Genomic DNA, 21,536 nt, shown 5'->3' with positions numbered 1-21,536 from the left:
AATGTATATGCCAAATGTTTGATATTATACAGTTATAAAAAAGCATCACCAATGCTATTGGTGTTAGGCATCATGTACATACAGAGTAAGCGCAACAGAAATCGATAACAGATATATTTTTGCTTCAAGATAAATAAGGCTAGATAAAACAAATACACAAGTTCAGAATACTTACAATCGAATTCGGCCTCTTTTAGGCATGTAGGGCTATTTAACTCTGGCTGAGATTCTCAATGTATGTTGAATGATCAAGAACACATTACTAACGTTCTTGGTGTTATTGATTAAACCTTCAGATATTTTTTATAGTGACTGATTATGACCGTGAATGTGGACTCATAAACTATTGTCAAATCAATAGAATAGGTAGAAGTATAACCTTGTAAAAACCAAATATTCTCACGATCCTCTTTGCATGTTCTTGTGCCTTTCACAAAAATATTTGTGAAACTTTAGTCTCGCAATTTTTCAGCTTATGAATTGATGAATTATATCAATCAGTGAATTAGTAAACTATGCTTCACTATAGTCTTCTATTGATAGATTTGGATTTGTAATCATGATTGGCTTAAGAGATAAACTTAAGTTGTAATAATAGAACTAGGAGTTGAGTAATTGATGAACCAAGACTGGAGCCACAGTAGAACTAGGACTCCTAGTCCTATCCTACTAGGTATACGACCAAGTGGAGAAAAACACTCATCTTGGCCTTGAATCTTACGGCCATGGGTAGAAAAAATCTCCCCATGCGCCTAGGGCTAGGGTTTTAACCATATCCTACTACTATACACTCTTAAACATGGGCTTAGTTTTATCTCTTAGGCCAAATATTTATTTAACTTCACTTAAGCCTTAAAGAATAAATTCCAAGAGCCTAAAACTATTTAATTGCTTAAGTCCTTATGAAACAAATTCTTAAGCCCAATCATCTCTAAGTAAAAAGCCACTTAGGAATCATGGCACCGTTTGGCAAGCAACCTTCCTTACCCTCCCCTTATTTTCACTTATTAAAAAAAAAAAAAAAGTCAATTTCAAAACATTTGAACTATTTTCATTTTTTATATTACATCAATCATTTTTTTATTAGTATTTAAATAGAAAAACTCACTACAAAACAAAACTTATTCACTTTTCCATACAAATTATTTATACTTTATATCACATCAATCACTTATTATTATTATTCAAAAACAAAACTCACCTAAAAAAATTTACCAACACACCCATATTCCTTTGGCCTGTGTTTTATCAATTAAAAAAAATTCAAATAAATAAATTCATAACCAATGCCCAAATCAAATTGCTACTTTACATCAGCTCAAAGAGGGGCCTAAAGGAAAAGATACATTTAGCTTCAATAGGTCTGTGATAATATCACACGACACTATTAATCACAATTAATTCTATTCAACAAATGCGACTGCACTCTAATATGTATTTTCAAATTAATTATGGTTAAATACCTATTTGCCCCCTGTGCTTTACGACCTTTATTTTTTGTCCTCTCAGTTTTACCAAATTTGATAAAAAGTAAAACTGATGGAGCAAAAAATAAAGGTCGTAAAGCACATGGATGTATAAGCTATTTAACCCAATTAATTAATCAATCAATGTGACGCACTTATTTATTACATATTATCATTTCATGGAATCATTCCGTAGTTGAACCAAATTCAATACACTGTTACCTTGTTCACTACCTATTTTCATTAATAGCCTGATTTATTTACACGATATATCATTTTTGTACCATGTGTGATTTTATCTCACATTGCACAAAACAAAGTTCAGTAAATATCACTGAAACACTCAGGCCCGCTTTAAGATAATCATTCAATTTAAATCTACATCAAGAAAAATATTCCTTATTTCTTTGTTCTATGACTAAGGATTTGGATTCCTTATTGAAAAATTTGAAGAAGGTGTTCCCACAATGCTTTATGCAATCACCTAATGCACATATATGTCAACCATAAATTTGATCTCACTCTCATACATCAAAGTGACATATACTTTACATCTGAATACACAAATCTTCTAAGGATTTAGAGTAATTGTTATAAGTCGTCATGCACGTACATCATTATTTATCACAGTGTTAAAAGAATGATGACTCACGTAATTCGTTCGGTGCATAACACTATCTTACTGTTACACCAACATATCAACTCGAAGTCCTACCTACTTTCAAAATCAAGATAGATCATTAAGGTTGACATGTTGTAGTCTAGATGGATTTCCCGGTTCCATTTACGACTATGAACAATTTTTTATAAGTTACAAGGATCTATGACTATCATATTTTGTGTGATAATCTTATTATTCATACTATAATAAAATATAATGAAACTTAAGGACCTTATACGTTTATAATATGAAAATATTCAAACATATATGTACACGTAAAACATTAATGTACATGTCCAATGTTCAATATTATAAAGTTATATGAAATCATCACCAATGCAATTAGAGTTTTGGACACTATTCCCAACACGGGGGTGGCTTGGTGATGGTTTGAGGTGAATTAGTGGTGGTCTGGGGTGGCTTAGTGGTGGTCCAGAGGGTGGCTTAGTGGTGGTTCAAGGTAACTCGAATGGTCGTTTAAGGGTGGTCTGGAGTAGCTTGACGGTGTTTCGACAGTGACTTGGTGGTTTGAGAATGAGAAATTCAAACTCGAAAAAATGATTTACGAAATTTAAAAATGGAAATAAATTTTTAAAACTGAAGAAGCTTTTTTGGTCTAACCGAAAATATTTTCGGTTTAACTATTTTTTTAGTCACATAAATACAAAAAAATAAAATTAATATAGAAAATATTTTTAAGCTAATACAAACTGAGGAAGCCGAATAAAGCTTAACCAAAAGGTCCACAACCCGGTCCGGATCGTCATTTTCTTAATTTGGCGCTTTTTTTTCTTTTTCGAGGCCCATGAAGTCGCCTAACGAACCCCTAAAATTTAAACTTATTTTTTTCCACGTGTTCATGTCCCCCCTTACGACGCTCACCCTCTCTCACTCTGGCTTTCCTCTTTTTGTCTCATCTCTCTCCCTCGATGCACACGTAAAACATACATTTCCATTTCTAGATTCAGATACCTTTCACTCCACGCAATCTGTCCTACACTCCTACCTCCTATCTGTCCAGTTTCACTTTGTCCTCTCTTCCATCCAGATATCTAGAGCTCCTCCTCACTGTGTCTGTATTATACACACACATAGTGCTCTCTTTCTCCAGAAAATTCCATGGCCGACTCCTCACCGCCCAACCATCATCGCCGTCCGAGCTCCTCCGATTCCTCTACGGACATCTCAGTCGATCTCGAATCCCTACCTCCCGCCGTTGACGTCAATGTCGATGCCGACTCTTCCGGCGAGGGTACCATTGAAATTAGTGGGATTACGGTGTTCTTCCCTTTTTTTTTTTTTTTTTTTAATTTTCATTTTGTTGTTAAGAATTTTTTTTCGAGAAGATTAAGACGCCAATGCCACTGTCTCTTCTGCTCCTAACTTTCTTTTATTCTTTTTCTTCTTTAATATTCTCAAATTCCAAAGTTTCTGAGTTACCCTGTTTTCAATTAGAAAAAAAAAATCTTTCTTTAATTTTCGCTTACAAATTTATTAATTGTGTTAATGGTTCATTTATTTACCAGTAAAAAATTTAAAGCATTTTAAGTCTTTACACGGATTTCTATCTATATACATGCATATATAGATATAGATATGTTATAGTTATTACAGTTTTTCCCGTTTTCTATGCAACTGTGTCTTCTGGTCTCTTACTTCTTATCTACTAGATTTTTTCCTTCTCTTAATTGTCTAAAATTTGATCATTTTTATCTTTGGGAATATGTTTGAAGCAATTTAAGTATATATAGATATATAAAAATAGTTTTGCCTATGTTTTCAATGTCATTGCCTCTCGCGGTCTGTTGCCTTTTTCATTCACTAGTTACAAATCTTTGTAAGTGTGGGAAGGGTGCGGTTGTAATTAATGGGATAATCACGGTTATTTTTATTTTATTTGAGTGATGATCAGAATTCAGAAGAATTTTAGGTATTTGGATGTACTACAATTTGATTAATGAATGTGCTTTTGATCAGAGGTTACTGAGAGTGTGCCTGGAGAAGTTTTGGCTGTTGGAAGGTCAGATGCAAGTTCGAGTTCCAGTGAGCGTAGAAAGTCCAAGAAAAATCAAACCCCAGGACTGTTGGCAGCTAAGTTTTTCGACGTGAAAATTCCACCCAAGAAGAAGGTCTGATACATCAAGATAATGTTAACTTGTGCTGTTACAATTTGGCATCGCGCACATTTTGTTTGTTTTCATTACCAAAGTACTTAGGTAGGGGATAGATCTGTTTTTTTCCTTGTATTTGATTGATATGGATTTAAGACTATTCGTGTATTAATTAGGTGGAGGACCTATGAAAGTGGAGGAAAAACAACTATTATAAAACCAAAGAACATCAATGCAGTAAGCCTGAAAAAGTAGTGCATGTATTCTCGTAATCATTGTTGCTTCATCTATGCTATGTTGTATGTCAATCGCAGGGGACAATTTTTTTGAAGTGTAGCTTAGATTAAATTTATTTTCCTGATAGATGGGTGTTGTAACATCCCTGTCCCATATTGGGAAGATGGGGAGTAGCCCACATAGAGTATGTGGTTTTAAAAGATAGTCATGAGTGCTAAGTTCTACATTACTTAGTTACTAGGTGAAACTGAGTTTTATAAGAAATTCTAGAGAAGCTCAAATTTGACTAATTTTTTTGGGATGATAACATAGATGTGGCTGGTACTTTTTCTTGGGTCATTACAGGTGTGGTCGATAATGTTGTGATGAAAATAATTATTTGCTAAGGTGACTTGAAACACTTCTTATATGTTGGGTCTACTTCATTGAATTCTTCATTTTCTTTTTTTGAAATAGTTGTTGTGAATAAGCTGATTTTATGTTATTTATTATATGTATATATGTATTTATGTATGTGTGTGTGTGTGTATATATATGTTGCTTTTATCTTAGGCTGCATTTTTTTCAGTGTAAAATGTTTTTCCCATTTTCCAATATTTGGTACGGGTGACAAATATTGGTCAACGGAAAATGATTTTTCGCGTCAACAACAAATTTGCTACTGTAGGGGAGAAAATGGCTTATGCATCTCCATAGGCGCAAACCATTTTTGGGAGCTTGTCTCTCACTCTCTCTCTTCCCCTACCTGCATTTTCTTGAACCGTAGTACTACCCACCTTGTAGAGGATCCCAGTCACCGTGGTGCCACTGCCCTCCGCTTCCTCTTTTGTACTATCCTCCCTACTCCCTCCCAACCTCCAACCCCATAAAGGAACCCAACTGCCTTTCTCCCATTGGTGCCACCCTCCTCCGCCTATCACTCGCCATTTTGACTGCCTTGTCATAACCTTCCCCTCACGGTTGCCCCATCCCTACCTGCCTGCATTGCAGCCCCCAACAACTTCTCCCTCTTTTCAAAAAGAACTCCCCTTCCCTGATAGTTCCTTCTCATTGTTTGTGGATTTTTGTTTGGGGGGGGGGGGGGGGGGGGGGCGTTTGGTTGAAATGTTGGTGGCAGTATTTGATCTTGTTTGACAATGTTGGTGGCAGTATTAGGGTTTGTGATTCATTAGTTTTTGGAGGTTTTTTGTTCATTGTAATGTTCCCCTAAACCTATATACAAAGATGTGTGTGTAGGCTACAAAACTAGTTGAATACAACAAGTTGAATAGCCTTCGCCTTTTGTTTCTAAACCGTTCATACAAACTACAACATGGCATCAGAGCCTTTTTCTTGTGGATTTTAGTGTTTTCTTTCAATTTTTCTGGTATTTTTCTCGGCTGTAACTCTTCTACAGTTCATGGGTCCCAGCGTGCCTATGATCTTCATCATTTCAGGAAAGAAATTCACCTTGGATGGCTTGAGGATCGAAGCCATCCTAATCGGCTCCTTATTCAAACATTTGAACTGCTTTTCCTATTAGGAATCATTCTTTCCTCCACAGTCAGTATCTTGGAGTCCAAGTTTCTCATCAAATCTTGAAGTTCCTCCAGTGAAAGCTTGTGCAATTGATTGCCCACAAAGTGCCATGTCTGCTGCTCCTCTTTCTTGTCCATGGTTTCTAACATCCCTGAGAGGTTTAGCTTCAGCATACAATCGCTGCTACATTCCTTGTACTTCATGATAATTGCTTCCGCCTTTGTCTGGTCTTCTGGCCACACATTGACCGTCCCATCAAGCCCAAAATAGACCACGCAGACTGGGATGCCACACAACTCAGCGAGTTCCTCGGCTTTCTTCTTCAGAGTAGGAACTCTCTTCATGAATGTCTCTCTTCGTGACTTCCAATCTTCAATGAACTCCCTGGCTCGCTTTCGTGGTTTTTTGGTTTGTTTGGACGTGTTTGGTTGTGACTTTTCCATGGTCTTGTCTCAGATAGAAAACGTTCAGACGAGTTTTTGACAGAGATATCAAAACTTAGAAAACGTTCAAACAATCACTCCTGAGATCTTATTCTTCCTCCACAAGAAAACATCGGCGGGTTTGCCACCATTGAGAACCTTATGCACGGGCTTTTCCCTCTCAAAGAGTCTGTAAATCTTGGACTTCATTGACGATGGAAAGGAGTCGCGCTTCTTCTCATCCCACAAATCCGATAGCAACTACGCATCACCATGGTCGTGGATCTTCTCTGCCAAAGACTCTGCCTTTGGCTCCGTGTGATGAAGCTCTCTCACCTTGAGTTTATTCACTGTTTTGCATATTTTGCCGTGAATTTCTTGGATTGGTGCTTGGTCTTTTGGGTATTTCTGTTTTCATCCCCAATTATTTTTGGGTTGACTCTTTTGTACACATAAAAAGAAAGAAAGCAAGAAAGCAAGAAAGAAAGAAGAAAGAAGAAAGAAGAAAGAAGAAAGAAGAAAGAAGAAAGAAGAGGAGCGGTCCAAGGGGACCACATTGCGTGTGAGTCGGGTTCAGTGCGCCATCCCGATAACCTCCCAAGTGGGCTCATTTCTTTTCGTGTTTCAGGCGCTAGTCAGCCCCTTGGTTTTTTGGCCTGTTGTCGGCCCCTTTTGTTTTGTTTTTTTTTTTCTTTTGGCTCCTTTCGGCACTTTGGCCTGTTGTTGGCCCCTTTTCTATTTTTGGCCCAAGTCGGCCTTGCTTTTTGAAGCCATCAATGCTGCCACCTGCCAACCTCTGGCTCCTCTGGTAGCGTCCGTCAGTCTTCACCACCGGCTTCCGTTTTCTATTTTCGAACTCAAGCTTCCAAAATCTTCCACTTTGAGTTTGAAGGGGATGTTAGAATTTATGAAAAAAATATATTATATTTTTTGTATATTCTATATTTGGCTGATATTGAAATATTTTCTATTTATGAATTAATTGTAATCAAATATTGGGATTGTAATCAAATTATGAGGATTTGATTACAATAATTGTATTTACTCTATACCCTATAAATATAGACATTTGTATTGTAGAAAAACAAGTTAGTGAGCATAATGTAGCCCTAAAGGCTATTCAGAGTGGTGGACGTAGGTGTAACACCCCGGTCCCATATTGAAAAGAGATGAATAGCTCACATAGAGTGGGTGGTTTATAAAGATACTCATGGGTGCTAAGTCCCACATTGCTTAGTTACTAGGTGAAACTGAGCTTTATAATGAATTCTAGGAAAGCTCCAAATTGACTAGTCATTTTAGGGTGATAGCGCAGATGTGGCTAACGCTTTTCTTTGGGTCGTTACAAATGGTATCAAAGCCACTTAGTAACGCCAGGTCATGTGGTACTGGAGCATCGCATGATGTGGCCCTAACAAGGACGTCAGGGGTTTAAGGGAGGGAGTTTGTAACACCCCGGTCCCGTATTGGGAAGAGATGAATAGCTCACATAGAGTAGGTGGTTTATAAAGATATTCCTTGGTACTAAGTTCCATATTGCTTAATTACTAAGTGAAACTGAGCTTTATAATGGATTTTAGGAAAGTTCCAAATTGACTAGTCCTTTTGGGGTAATAGCGCAAATGTGGCTAACGCTTTTCTTTGAGTCGTTACAGTAGGTGTCTAACACTGAACTACCCGTAATTCCCTGTGTTCTTTTCTCTCTCTTGCTTCCGCTATTATTTTACTTTTATTATTATATTTTATAATTCCCTACAAAATTCAACATGGTATTAGAGCCTTAGGGTTTCTGTTCATTGTTAAGTTGATTTGAGCGCTACCCTCTCTTCTACGGTGACAACTATCCTTGGTCCCTTTGTTTTCCTCTGTATTTTTTGTTTTCCTCTCTAATCCTCTCACGTCTTGGTGAATCTTTCTTTGTTGGCAGCACCACCCGTGTGGGCTTAGAGCCCACACGAGCGGTGCCTTGATAAAGCTCTTAAAGAGCTATTTGTAGTGTGACCAGAAAATGTATCTGGCGAGGAAAAAAAATATAGTTTACCTTGTTCTCGGTGGTGGTTTCTTGTGTTTTTTGGGTATTGGTATTTTCAGTATTTTCTCGGTGGTTGTTCTGGTGCTTTTTCATGCTTTTTGTGGTTTTCGGTGGGTGGCGTCAGTAGATGCTTTCATGGTGATTGTCGACTTGTTCTGATCATTTTTTGGCGCGTTCTGATTGTTTCTGGCAAGTTTAGCCTCTCTTCGGTGACGTATGTGGTCTTTTGTGGTGTCTTGAGGTGTGTGGCGGTCCTTCTGGCAGTTCTGTGGTGTCTAGGGGCGACGTTTGGCCATTAATGGTGGTTTTTCGTGGTTGCTGGCGGCTGTTGTGGTGTTTTACTGCGAGTTTCTGGTGGATTTGTGGCATTTAATGGTGTTTTTTTGTTCTCTGACAACTTTTGTGGTGTATTTGGCGAGTTGTGGGCTTTTCTGGCAAGTTCTAGTCGTCACCATCAACTTTTTTGGCAAGTTGTGGAGAAGACGATCCCTGTTTGGTTTTAGGTGCTCACTATTCTTCTCAGGGATAAGGATATCCTTATTCAGGATAAGAATTGCCTTGGTGTTTTGCGGTGAGATCTGACCGGCCTAGGTGTTTTGCGGTGGTTTTTGACTGATTAGTTGTTTTGCGGTGAGATTCTATTGGCCTTGGTGTTTTGCAGTGAGATCCGACCGGCCTGGGTATTTTGCAGTGAGATCTGACCAGCCTAGGTGTTTAGCGGTGGTTTCCGACCGGTTAGTTATTTCTAGGTGAGATTCTACCGGCCTTGGTGTTTTGCGGTGAGATCCGATCTACTCTTGGTGTTTTACAATGAGATCCGACTGGCCTTGGTGTTTTGTGATGAGTTTTGACCCGTCCTTGGTGTTTCCCGGCTATTGTTCTTGGTGTTTTGCGGCAAGATCCGACTTCCTGTTGTAGTTTTCCGACAAGTTTTCTACCGGCGTTGAAGTTTTTAGCGAATTTTCTTGTTATGTTTATTTTATAAGTCTTTGTATTGTTTGCTCCAAGCTGTTCCAGCTTGAGGGAGAGTGTTAAATAATGTTTTTCTAGGTGTTTTTCGTTTGTGTGTTTCTTCCGATTTGAGCTTATATGATATAAATGCTCCAGCTTGAGGGAAAGTCTTAGAAGAGTTATTAGGGTTTATGAGTCATTAGGATTTTGGAGGTATTTTGGTCATTGTAATGTTCCCCTAAACCTATATAATAAGATGTGTGTGTGGCTACAAAACTAGTTGAATAGCCTTCATCTTTTGTATATAAACTGTTCATACAAACTACAACAATAGTGCATGATTATATTCTGGTACCTAATATATATACCTAGTGCGTATGCATGCAGGGACGGTAGATTCATTGTCAAATTTTTTTCCTTTAATATTTCACGGATAGCAACAGACATGTCTGAAAAGGGATAACCGTGGAAGGAGCTTTACAAAGTTGCAGAGGTTTTGTTCAAAGTAAATGAAAGGGGTTTAGTAAAGCAGTGCATTGGTAGAAGTCAGGTGTGGACCCGATGAGTCACACTTTTGGCAAAGCTCGATTTCCTAATGATGCGTGACAAAGATAACGTAAAATAGGGATTCATTTCAATATAGCTAGATGACATTAATTAGAAAAGTCTAGAAGATATGCGCTTTATTTGTTTTGTGTTGCGTTTAGCATAATGTGTTTTGAGTAGAATATAGTGTATTTTGTGTAAGAGTTACTGTGTTAGTTAGAGTGGGCCGTTCTAACAAAAGGAGTAAGAGAATGTTAACTTTAAGAGCCATGTCATCCAGGTAAAGCCTTGCGAGAACTCTGAGAAGCACATAATTCATACAGAAGAGACCTTTTTATTTTTTATTTTTCATTTTATGAATCTTTGGACAACGATTTTCTTTACTTTTTTTTTTTCAAAAAACTTTCTTTTCAATTTTGCTTATTGATTTTTAATTCGAAGGGAATAATGAAAATATTAAAACTGGGTTATATTTAATTTACTTAAAATTTGGCTTTATATATATAGATATTCATACTTTAACCCCTACTTAAAAAAAAAATTATTTGGCCCTCTCCCATTAAAATGTCTGGCTCCATCCCTGTATGCATGTATATGCACATCAATATATGTTTGTCAGTTGTAAAGTGTGAATGTATGTGTTCTTTATGTAAAACTTTACTTGATTTGTGGTTTATGAGTTCATGGCCGTGTGCTTAAGTATTTGGATATTGACAATCCTTGAAAACTTTGCAGCTTAAATGGTTAAAACGAACTGCTATGGTTAAAGATGATGGGACTGTTCAATTTGAAGTTCCAGGAGATATTAAACCCCAAAACCTTGATTTTGGTACTGGAGATTTTTATAAGGAAGCCGCAGACACAGAACCTGTTGAAGAAGTTCTAGGTGTACCTCCACTGCAAATTGTGATGCTTATTGTTGGAACACGAGGAGATGTACAGCCATTTCTTGCCATCGGAAAACGTTTGCAGGTTATTATCATTTTCTGCTTTTTATGAGCCCTTTAATAGGTCTTGTTGGGGAAGCAAGTGAAATGAAAAAAAAAGAACAGCCACTATTCCACTTGTTGGCGCCTTGTGTCATGCATCATCTTGTAGTGCATGATGCAACTGCACATGTGACCTTATGTGAACTGTTCATCGTACTGTAAATCGGAACATATACTCTACTATTAATATTACTTTATGGAAACTTTGCTTGCAGGAGTGGGGCCATAGGGTTAGACTAGCAACTCATGCTAATTTCAGAGATTTTGTCTTGACTGCTGGGCTGGAGTTCTTTCCTTTAGGTGGAGATCCAAAAGTTCTTGCTGATTGTAAGGGTTCAAATCCTACTTTCTCATAAGTCATGCTTTTTTTTGACAATGAAGATCTCCTCTGACTATTCCATCGTGTATTAACCGTTGAGATAGTAAATTATCTTCATAGGGGAACAAGTTAGTCTTGCTAATCTTAGAAAGATTAGATCTTTGACTTGTTAATAAGTAATGCAGAACTCCACATATGGCGATTCAAGGTAGTTGATATGAAGGATTCAAGGAAGTGCTCTTTCCTTGGAGGTGGAAAGGGTTGGGGTTCCACCTAAAAGACATGCCATTTGAAGACTCTATCTACGATGATTCAAGGGAATGTAAAACTTTTAATATAATTTATAATTTCTTTGAAATTTTTTGCAAAAGCTGATATAGTCAAGTCCGGCTGCCATAGTGTAATGTTAACAACTCACACTTGGCAAACTCCCCACCCTCCTCCTTCAATGTAGAGACATTCTGGAGGAAAGTACCCCTACTAATCATTATAACAAATTCCCAGCTTTGGTCCAGAGAGCACCTGCATCCCTTATAAGAATGGGGCAGTGGGTGAGGTTATGTGTTTCAGTCCCATAGAGTTTGTGCGTTTCTTATCAATAGAAAAAAGAAAAAGAAAAAGAAAAAAAGGTTCTAGAAACATATAGACAGTAGAGAGAATGACAGATATTAGCATCAGAATATACTTTTAGAACTTGTCCTATTATAAAGCCCTCCTTCTCCTCCCCCCCTCCCCGGCGCCCCAATCCCATCCCCCCCTTTTGGCGGCGCGTGCAGGCGCGTCCCACCATTTCTCGTCTTTTTGAAGTTCTGAACAGTATAACATAAAAGCTTTGGTAGAATGGTATTAATATTAAGGTTGTGTAGTGGAATCTAGAGGGTTTGAGTTGGTGGTGGATGGCGGTTCTACTGGGTTAAGAATTCATGAAAATTTCAGGGGCTATATTTGATCTATCTTTCTGGGAAGAACTGACTCATGCTGGCTTTTAGCCACCGTAGAGGAGCTGCTGATAGTGGAGGGGTTTTCGGTTTTTTGGAGACATTCTAGAATTGGATTCCTCGGAATCATCACACAGAGATGTTCGAATAGGCATAGTTGGATGCAAGAATGAACGTATCTCCATTTTTGGAGATGAGGTGGCTGTATCAAATACACCACAGGTTACTATTGATGAGACACCTAGTGCCATCATACCGCGTTGCAGTGGGAGGATTGTCAAGGCACCTGACAGATTCATTTTCTTAGGGGAAGCTTATGAAGCTATACCTGAGGAACCTGAATTGGATTCAAGAACTTACGATGAAGCGGTTAATGATGTGGATGCAATGTGCACCATTGGGTCAAAACTATGGCAACCGAGTTGGAATCCATGAATTTCAAAAAAGTCGAGACTCTTGTAGAGGCGCCTAATGGCATTAAAACTTATTGGTTGTAAATGGGCTTACAAGAGAAAGAGAGTGGTAGATGGGAATGTTGAAACGTTCAAGGCAAGGTTGGTTGCAAAGGTTTTACTCAGGAAGAAGGGATTGACCATAGGAAAACTTCACCGGTAGCCATGTTTAAGTCTATTTGGATACTTTTAGCCATTGTTGCTCATCTCGATGATGAGATTTGGCAAATGGATGTCAAGATAGCTTTTCTAAATGGGCAACCTGACGAGGACATCTATATGATGTAGCTAGATGGATTTGTAGCTGGAAAGCAAAAAGGTATGGTATGCAAATTGCAAAGGTCCATTTAAGGACTTTAGCAAGCATCCTAATCGTGGAACATCAGGTTTGATGAGACAATCAAACAGTTCAGTTTTGAACAAAACCTCGATGAACCATGTGTGTGCAAGAAGTGTCAAGATAAAGTAGTAACATTTTTGGTTAAGGAAGCCTTTCCAGTTCTATTTGGTATTACTTGCGCAAAGGACGCTTCTGATGCGGCTCGCATGGAGTTTTCTAAAGGTGTCATTTAGTGAAACGTGAGCTTTACTAGAGCGGCTCATGATTGAGAGGTAGATGCCTTTGTCTCGTTCTTCAAGATGTTGTATTTAGCGAAAATGAGACAGGAAGGGGAAGACAAGTTGTGGCGGATCCCTTCCAAAAAAGGATTGTATGGTGATAAATCCTTCTACAATGTCATGGGTTGTCATGATGGTTTCCGTTTTTCTTAGAAGAGTGTTTGGTTGACTAACTTTCCGTTGAGGATGACCTATTTTGTATGGTCGGCGGCCTTAGAAAAGATCCTTATCATGAACAATTTTCGGAAGCGACACGTCATTGTGGTTGATAGGTGTTGTATTTGCAAAAGGAATGGGGAGTCCATGGTCCATCTTCTTCTTCATTGTGAGGTTGCTTGTGCCATTTGGAATGTTATTGTTAGTTGATTTGGATTGTCTTGGGTTATGCCTAGATGAATAGTCGATTTGTATACTTGTTGGTGGACTGTTGGTAGCACTCGGAGTGCTATTGTATAGAAGATGGTGCCTTCATGCCTTTTGTTGTGTCTATGGAGGGAATTGAATCATAGAAGTTTTGAGGACCGCGAGAGGACTTTGGGGGAAATTAATTTCTTTATTTTTCATTACTTTGTATCTTTTTTTTTTGATAAGTAATAGCAATTTATTAAAAAGCGCAGAGGGGCGCAACCCTTATACACGGGAGGTATACAAGAGAGCCCCTAACAGGGTCGAACAGAAAATAAATTTAAGAAATCTACATAAGTAAATACACTCAAACTATGGTGTGGCACTATCCAAAAATATAAAGTATCGATCAGCCGCTTCCGAAGCTCCACCATAGATGTCTCTACATCTTCAAACAGACGAGCATTCCGCTCCCTCCAAATACACCAAAGCAAGCACAAAGGAGCTAAACGCCAAGCCTCTGTAGCTTGACCACTCCCCATTGCCGCTCCCCAACTCTTTAACAATTCCAACACCGTTCGAGGCATAACCCACTCAACCCCAAATAAAATAAGAATGTAGCTCCAAAGAGCCTGGGCGACCTCGCAATGAAGTAACAAGTGATCTATAGACTCCCCACTCTTCTTGCATAAACAACACCACTCCATTACTATTACATTCCTCTTACGCAAGTTATCGTGCGTCAATATTTTGCCCAAAGCCGCTGACCAAACGAAGAAAGCCACCCTTGTTGGAGCCTTAACACGCCAGATATTCTTCCAAGGAAAATAAGGGCCATCTTCCTTAATGAGCTCATAGTAGAAGGATCTCACCTTAAATAAACCTTTTTTGGAGGGATTCCACACTAATCTGTCACTCTCTCCTTGACGAGTCGAAGTGGAATATAATCGATCGAAGAAAGAAAGGACCATGTCCATCTCCCAATCCTGGATTTGTCTCGTGAAAAGAGCATTCCACTGAATTACACCATTATGAACCACCAAATTATCCGCCACCAACGCGTCTTTGTTCCTTACTATAGAAAAAAGAGCTGGAAAGCATTGCTTCAAGGAACCATCCCCACACCACCAATCTTTGCAAAAGCTAATATTTGATCCACTCCCCACTTCAAAACGAACGAAGTTGCGGAATTTCTCCCACCCCCTCCTTATATGTTTCCATACACCCACTCCATAAGAACCCGAAACCTCTTTCGAGCACCACCCACCCTCTAGACTCTGGAATTTGGCATCAATCACCAACCGCCATAAAGCCTCTCTCTCTCTACCATATCTCCACAACCATTTACCCAGGAGCGCTCGATTGAACTGGATGAGATTGTGAACTCCCAACCCACCTGCATACAAAGGCGTACAGATCTTGTTCCAATTCACTAGATGAAATTTTTTCTCGCCACCAATGCCTCCCCAAAGAAAATCCTTTTGAATTTTATCAAGACGATTAGCCACCCTCACTGGAATAGGAAACAAAGATAAGTAATAAGTGGGAATGTTGGAGAGCGTACTTTTAATAAGAGTCAACCGGGCACCCTTCGACAAGTACATCCTCTTCCACCCCGCCAACCTCCTTTCCATTTTTTCAATAACATCATTCCAAATGGATTTGGACTTGTAAGAAGCACCCAACGGCAAACCCAAGTAAGTCATAGGCAAAGAAGCAACCCTACATCCAAGAAGATTAGCCAACCTTTCGACATCCTCTACTTCACCAATCGGGACAATTTCTGATTTTCCTAAATTAATTCTCAAACCAGAAGCTGCCTCGAATCCTAAAAAGATACATCTCAGATGTCGAATTTGTTCTTCTTGAGCACCACAGAAAATCATTGTATCATCAGCAAACATTAGGTGGTTCACAACTAAGGCCTCATAATCTCTGGAACCCACTGAGAACCCTGTCAAATTACCTTGATCCAATGCGACAGTCATCATCCGACTCAAAGCCTCCATAACCACCACAAACAATAACGGAGAAAGAGGATCTCCTTGCCGCAATCCACGAGAGCTACTAAAGAAACCCGAAGGGGTTCCATTTACAAGAATGGAGAATCTCACCGTAGAAATACAAAAACGTATCCAACTCCTCCATTTTTCCCCCAAACCACATCTTTGTAGCAAATAGAGCAAGAAATCCCAGTTCACATGATCATAAGCCTTCTCCAAATCTAGCTTACACAGGAGTCCAGGTTCCCCCGATCGAATATGACTATCCACACATTCGTTTGCAATAAGCACAGAGTCTAATATTTGACGACCTCCAATAAAAGCAGTCTGAGTGTTGGAGATAATCTTGCCCACAACAGACTTAAATCTGTTGGCAAGAACCTTTAATCTTCATTACTTTGTATCTTTGAACAACTGCTTATGTTTCTCCTTTGGTGATAACTAATCATGATCTTCTTGTTCTTTTTGTCCCTACTAGTTAGGTGGCTTTTCTTGTATACTTCATGTGTACATGTGGGCGCCTCGCGCTTTTAATGATATCTGGATTAGTTATAAAAAAGTATATACTTTAAGAATAATGAAGATGTGTGATTAAACACTCAGATAAATTTGAAAGGTTAAAATAAATGTATAGTTAGTTACATATATGTGATGCCTAATGCACAATGATTATGAGCACAACATTATAGATATTAATCAAGGGAAAATTTTCTAGAAAACAAGTTGCATTATTAGTTCTTTGCGGAAAGCATTATGGATGATTTGATCTTTGGAAGATGTGTTAATCAAGTGATTTTATGACAACCACCTTTATGTACCAGTATACATCAGTAAGAATATTGGAGGTAATGTGGCTAGCATTGATAGGCCACAACAAGTGATACCCAGAGACCCTTGTTTCACCCTGTTGCACTGTGTTATAACATTTCATACGTTGTGTTCTCAGTTAGAGCCAAGTTCATGAATTTCAACCAATAGCAGGATGAGGAGGACCTGATGTGCCCCCTAACTGCACTTGGTACTTCTACCATAGTCCTGCATAACGTAGACCATACCTATCAATGGATTAAATGTGTCCTAGTGGTGTTGAGAAATAATGTGGGGGTAAAAGATTAGATAAAGGATTTATATGTTACTGAGTGGATTAAAATTGTAGGCACATTTGTTGTGCTGTAGCAATTAACCGGTTTTGTAGGTAATATCAAATCCTGGTTTCATTTTTTAAGTTTTTGTTTTTGCAAGTTTCTCTCTGCTAAGGAAAGAAAAACGAGTCTCATAGGCCTTCATAAAGAATGCATTGAAGAAAATATAGAGAGAGAGTCGCAAGGAATGTTGTTATTGTTGCACACGTTGGCAAATCTCCAAGGAATTAAAAAACCTAGCTAGTAAAATGGCAATAAACTAAATGTTCTCTAGATGAACTCGAAATGTTCTGGGATTAAGTGCTCTTTGGACCTGAGAACCTTATGATTTCTCTTTTGTAACTTGATTATTGAAGCTATATATTCCATGGTTGGCTTTTCATGTTGATCCTTGTTTTCAAATTGAGTATCTTTAGAACTTGAATTCATAAGGTACTAAATTTCATTCTAGCTAATTATTAAGCCTTTTATTTTCTTTTCTTTCTTAACGTCTCTCTTTTAATTTTCCTAAATTAATGCATGAAGTTTATGGTTGTACTTCAACTGTGTAGAGTTAATTTTCATACTTTTGACTGCCCAACCTTGACTCTTGTAGTTACGGTAATAACAATACAGATTTTTGGTTGGGCTTATAAAACAATGGGTTCTTTTATTGCATAGCCCATTAATTTTCAAATAGAATCATTTTAGAACTTGCCTATGAAAAAAAGAAAAAGGAATCAGTTCGGGGCTTGGATCCAGGAGATGAATTTCGCCAATGTGCTTTGGCTCCAATGGTATCAAGGCCCCAGTAAGGATGGGGGTGGTGCTGGAATCCATGGGTTCAAGATTCACTGACTGCCTATCATGAACTCATAATGTATTTTCCTCCCTTTTGTTTTCATCCTTGTTGTTTACTTCATAATGATTTATGTCTTTTATGCAGATATGGTCAAGAATAAAGGGTTCTTACCGTCAGGACCCTTAGAAATTTCTATCCAGCGAAATCAATTAAAAGAAATTATATTTTCTTTACTTCCTGCATGCAAGGATCCTGATCCCGAATCCAAAGTTCCTTTTAAAGCAGACGCAATAATAGCCAATCCCCCAGCATATGGTTAGCTTCCATCACTTTTATATTTTTGTACATTTTTTCCTTAAAATTTTATTTATATTTTTTCAAAGATCAATAGGTTTCTTTTCACCCAAAGTGCTGGCTTAAAATTTAAGGGGTTATACAGCAAATGATGGTTGTGCTGCTTCATAGCAGCAAAGTTGGAAACTTTGGGTAGTTGATATTGTCTAATGCAAGTTTTCACAAACATTTAAATAAGTTGTTTGCTAAATTGAACAACACTGAGATGATGGACACACATATTTTTGTTTGGGTACTATGTTAAGTAGAAAAATATAAGGAAGGAGGAGAATTAGAGAATGGTATTCTACTATTCTTATTCCTTGATGTACTTTCATACAATTACATAGGTTAAATAGAAGAGACTTACGAACTAATATGGAAAGAAATAATGACATTACATTAAGATCAAATCAGAATAATAATAGGCATAAATCAAGGAGAACCAAATTGTATAGATTGTTTCTGTTAGAATAATAATATATTAGGGTTTGAGGGTATTGTAGTCATTGTAATATTTTCCAAAGCCTATGTAATAATATGTGTGAGGTAGGCTACGTATGACAATATAACGTGCCCCCTCTTTCTTTTCACAAAACCCTAATAACATGGTATTAGAGCCTAAGGTTTAATCTTAGGGTTTAATTCCGTTCTTCATACTATACCCTATTCTCTAAAATATATATATTTTTTTTCTTTCTTTTCCCTCGTTTGTCGTCATTCACGACAGAACCATAGAAACTCCAAAGACCTGATTGTGCTGCATCTCGAAGGAATCTACGGCACTGGGCTTCATGCCCGTGTCTGGCAAGCGGCGGCGGCGCAATCACAGTTGTTAGTGGCGTGATCTCGCTGTCGCCGGTGTTGGTTGCGATGGCCGGAGCTGTGCGTAGTGGTGGCGTCGGTGCAGTCTGTGGAGGTTGACGTCGTCTGAGGTTGCCGGAGCTAGTGTGGCTTTCCCGGTGGTTGTTCAGTGCGTGGGTTCAGTGGAGATTGGACTGACGTGGTCACCGGCCGTCTCGGTTGTCGCTGCAGAGGATCTGCGTCCGGCCGGGTCACTCAAACCCGCACGGGTCAGCCCAGTCCATTCGGTTCAGTTCCGTCCGCTCCGTGTTCCGGTCAACTTGACCCGCTTTTAACTCGATCCGGTTCATCCAGTTCCGGACCCGGTTCAGACATTCCAGATCCGGATCATCCTGTTCCCGACCCGGTTCAGCCCATTTTAGACCCCTTCAGCTTGATTCAGGTCGGTTCAGGCCCATTTTACACACTTTATTGCTTGTGTTGTGTTTTTGGGCTTTCTTCTTCTTGTTGGTACACTTTGGGGTAGTTTCGACTCAGCATGACTACTCCTACTAAATCAGATATACCCACTTCAGCTTCTATGGGTAATATACCACTGACTTCCGTGAAATTAAATGGCAAAAATTATGTCTATTGGGCACGTTCTGTTGAGGTATCCTTGCGCGGGAAGGGTTTGTATACTCATTTGCAATCAGGCAAACCGACTGATTTTACTTCCACCAGCCTTTGGGATCAGGAAGACAATCAGATTATCTCTCTTATGCTGAACAGTGTTGAACCTCACATTGGATCCTCGTGTATTTATCTTCCTACTGCCAAGGATATTTGGGATCATCTTAGTCATATGTATTCTGGTACTGGCAATATTACTCGCATTTATGAAGTCTGCAAACAATACTTTAGACTCGAGCAAGGTGCTCAGCCTGTGGACGAGTATTACAATCAGGTTGTGGCCATCTGTCAGGAGCGGGACATGTATCAACTACTCTCAACTGATCTACAGAAAATGGGCAAGCAACGTCAAGATGTGGATGTGGTTCGGTTTCTTCTTGGTTTGAAACCTGAGTATGAGTCATTTCGTGCACAGATCTTGGGTAGTTCAGATCTCCCATCTCTTCCTGAGGTTTTTTCTCGTATTCAGCGTGCTACTCTATCTGATCATGGCCCTGTGTTGAATTCTGACCGTGAGGGTGATCGCGCTGCTTTTATTGCTGCCCGTGGTGGTTCTGGTAGTTCCCGTGGAGGACGTGTCAGTAGAGGTGGTCGTGGTTTTCGCGGTGGACGTGATTCTCGAGGTAGTGGTCGTATGGGCGGTCGTGGGTCTCGCAAATGCACTCATTGTGGCCGAAACAATCATTCTGTGGATTATTGTTGGGATCTACATGGCACACCATCTGGGTTTGCCAATCAGGTGTCTTCTCAAGCAGATTCTCTAGCCACCTCTGGACCCCCTGCTCTGTCCAGCCTCAATTTGGAGTGTGATGTCATCTCCATTCCGAAAGATGAGTATGCTCAGTTCTTGGCCCATAAGCAAGCTTCTTCCTCTTCCACTGCTACTCTTGCTCAGTCAGGTACTGCATCTCACTGTCTTTTATCCTCCACTAGCAACCCATGGGTTATCGATTCTGGCGCAAATGAACACATGACTGGTTCGTCCACTTCCCTTTCTGATTATCATTCTGTTGTTACACCTAAAAGTGTCACTCTTGCTAATGGTTCCCTCTCCCAAGTGGCCGGTTCAGGCACTACCCATTTGAGTCCTGACATTGAGTTGTTGTCTGTTCTACATGTTCCCGGTTTCCCCTTTAATTTGTTATCCATTAGTAAAATTACCAAAGCCCTTCATTGTTCAGTTAGTTTTTACCCCTCTTTGTGCATTTTTCAGGATCTCAAGACGAAGAGGATGATTGGTATGGGGCATGAAGTTGGTGGCTTATATTATCTGGACCTCGCACCTAAAACCGCCTCTCGCGCTTTGCAGTCCTCGGCCTCCGCTCTTCAATGGCATTGTCGTCTTGGTCATCCGTCTCTTCCTACTTTGAAGCATCAAGTCCCAAGTCTTCGTTCTGAGGTGTCTGTGTCTTGTGATGCTTGTCAGCTTAGTAAGCATCGTCGTGTTTCTTTTCCGTCTAGAGTTGTCCGTAGGGTTTCGAGTCCTTTTGAGTTGGTTCATTCTGATGTATGGGGTCCCATTAATATCGCGTCTAATAAATTCCATTATTTTGTGACTTTTGTGGATGATTTTTCCCGTATGACATGGTTATTTTTAATGAAAAATCGTACTGAGCTTTTCTCTATTTTTCAAATTTTCCGCAATATGGTTAAAACTCAATTTGCTCAGAAAATCCGTCTCTTGCGTTTGGATAATGCCAAAGAATACACATCTGGTCCTTTTACCTCTTATTTGTCTGATAAAGGCATTATCCATCAAACCTCTTGTGCTCACACTCCACAACAAAATGGTGTGGCCGAACGCAAGAATCGTCATTTATTGGATGTTACACGTTGTCTCTTGTCTCATATGCATGTTCCCAAACAATTTTGGAGTGATGCTGTTCTCATTGCTTGTTATCTCATTAATAGGATGCCCTCCTCGGTCTTAGATGGTGTCTCTCCTCATTCCCTTTTATATCCTTCTTCCTCCCCGTTCTCCTTACCACTTAAGGTCTTTGGGTGTGTTTGCTATGTCCATAATTTAGGTCCCGGTTTTGATAAGCTTGACCCTCGTGCTACTAAATGTGTATTTCTTGGATATTCCTCCACTCAGAAAGGATATCGTTGCTATAGTCCTGTTCTTCGACGCTACTTCACTAGCGCCGATGTCACATTTGTTGAGTCTCTCCCCCATTTTCCTGCTACAACTTCTTT

The 21,536-nt window shown here is 39.2% G+C and overlaps 3 protein-coding genes across 4 annotated transcripts in view; 2 read left to right on the top strand and 1 right to left on the bottom strand.

Annotated features, from left to right (window-relative positions):
• The first annotated feature begins 2,998 nt into the window (after positions 1 to 2,998).
• Positions 2,999 to 21,536, top strand: part of LOC133851517 (sterol 3-beta-glucosyltransferase UGT80A2-like) — a 74,244-nt gene continuing 55,706 nt past the window's right edge. Inside the window, exons 1-5 of one of the 2 annotated variants that reach the window (XM_062287963.1) lie at positions 2,999 to 3,379; positions 4,105 to 4,256; positions 10,680 to 10,916; positions 11,149 to 11,260; positions 17,676 to 17,846. In XM_062287963.1, coding sequence (XP_062143947.1) covers positions 3,247 to 3,379; positions 4,105 to 4,256; positions 10,680 to 10,916; positions 11,149 to 11,260; positions 17,676 to 17,846 — 805 coding nt within the window. In that variant the 5' untranslated portion in view covers positions 2,999 to 3,246. Of the gene's footprint in view, positions 3,395 to 4,104; positions 4,257 to 10,679; positions 10,917 to 11,148; positions 11,261 to 17,675; positions 17,847 to 21,536 lie in introns of both variants that reach the window. The other variant, XM_062287961.1, reaches the window with a different exon arrangement.
• LOC133851448 (agamous-like MADS-box protein AGL82) lies at positions 5,969 to 6,436 on the bottom strand. The gene has a single exon (XM_062287883.1). The coding sequence runs from the start codon at positions 6,434 to 6,436 to the stop codon at positions 5,969 to 5,971; it is 468 nt and encodes a 155-aa protein (XP_062143867.1).
• On the top strand, positions 19,207 to 20,819 carry LOC133851445 (uncharacterized). The gene is made up of 2 exons (XM_062287881.1): positions 19,207 to 20,317; positions 20,554 to 20,819. Exons 1-2 carry the CDS (start codon positions 19,207 to 19,209, stop codon positions 20,589 to 20,591), a joined length of 1,149 nt encoding a protein of 382 aa, XP_062143865.1. The 3' UTR covers positions 20,592 to 20,819.

Source organism: Alnus glutinosa, chromosome 12 (assembly GCF_958979055.1).
Source record: "Alnus glutinosa chromosome 12, dhAlnGlut1.1, whole genome shotgun sequence".
Lineage (NCBI taxonomy): Eukaryota > Viridiplantae > Streptophyta > Magnoliopsida > Fagales > Betulaceae > Alnus > Alnus glutinosa.
The sequence above is the reverse complement of the archived record's forward strand: the minus strand, read 5'-3'. Positions and strand labels throughout refer to the sequence as shown.

Excerpts from the sequence above, each read along its gene's own strand:
- LOC133851445 (XM_062287881.1), top strand. The coding sequence starts at position 19,207 with ATGACTACTCCTACTAAATCAGATATACCCACTTCAGCTTCTATGGGT. Across the intron at positions 20,318-20,553 it reads CGCAAATGAACACATGACTG|GATCTCAAGACGAAGAGGAT; the intron begins GTTCGTCCACTT and ends TGCATTTTTCAG.
- LOC133851448 (XM_062287883.1), bottom strand. The coding sequence starts at position 6,436 with ATGGAAAAGTCACAACCAAACACGTCCAAACAAACCAAAAAACCACGA.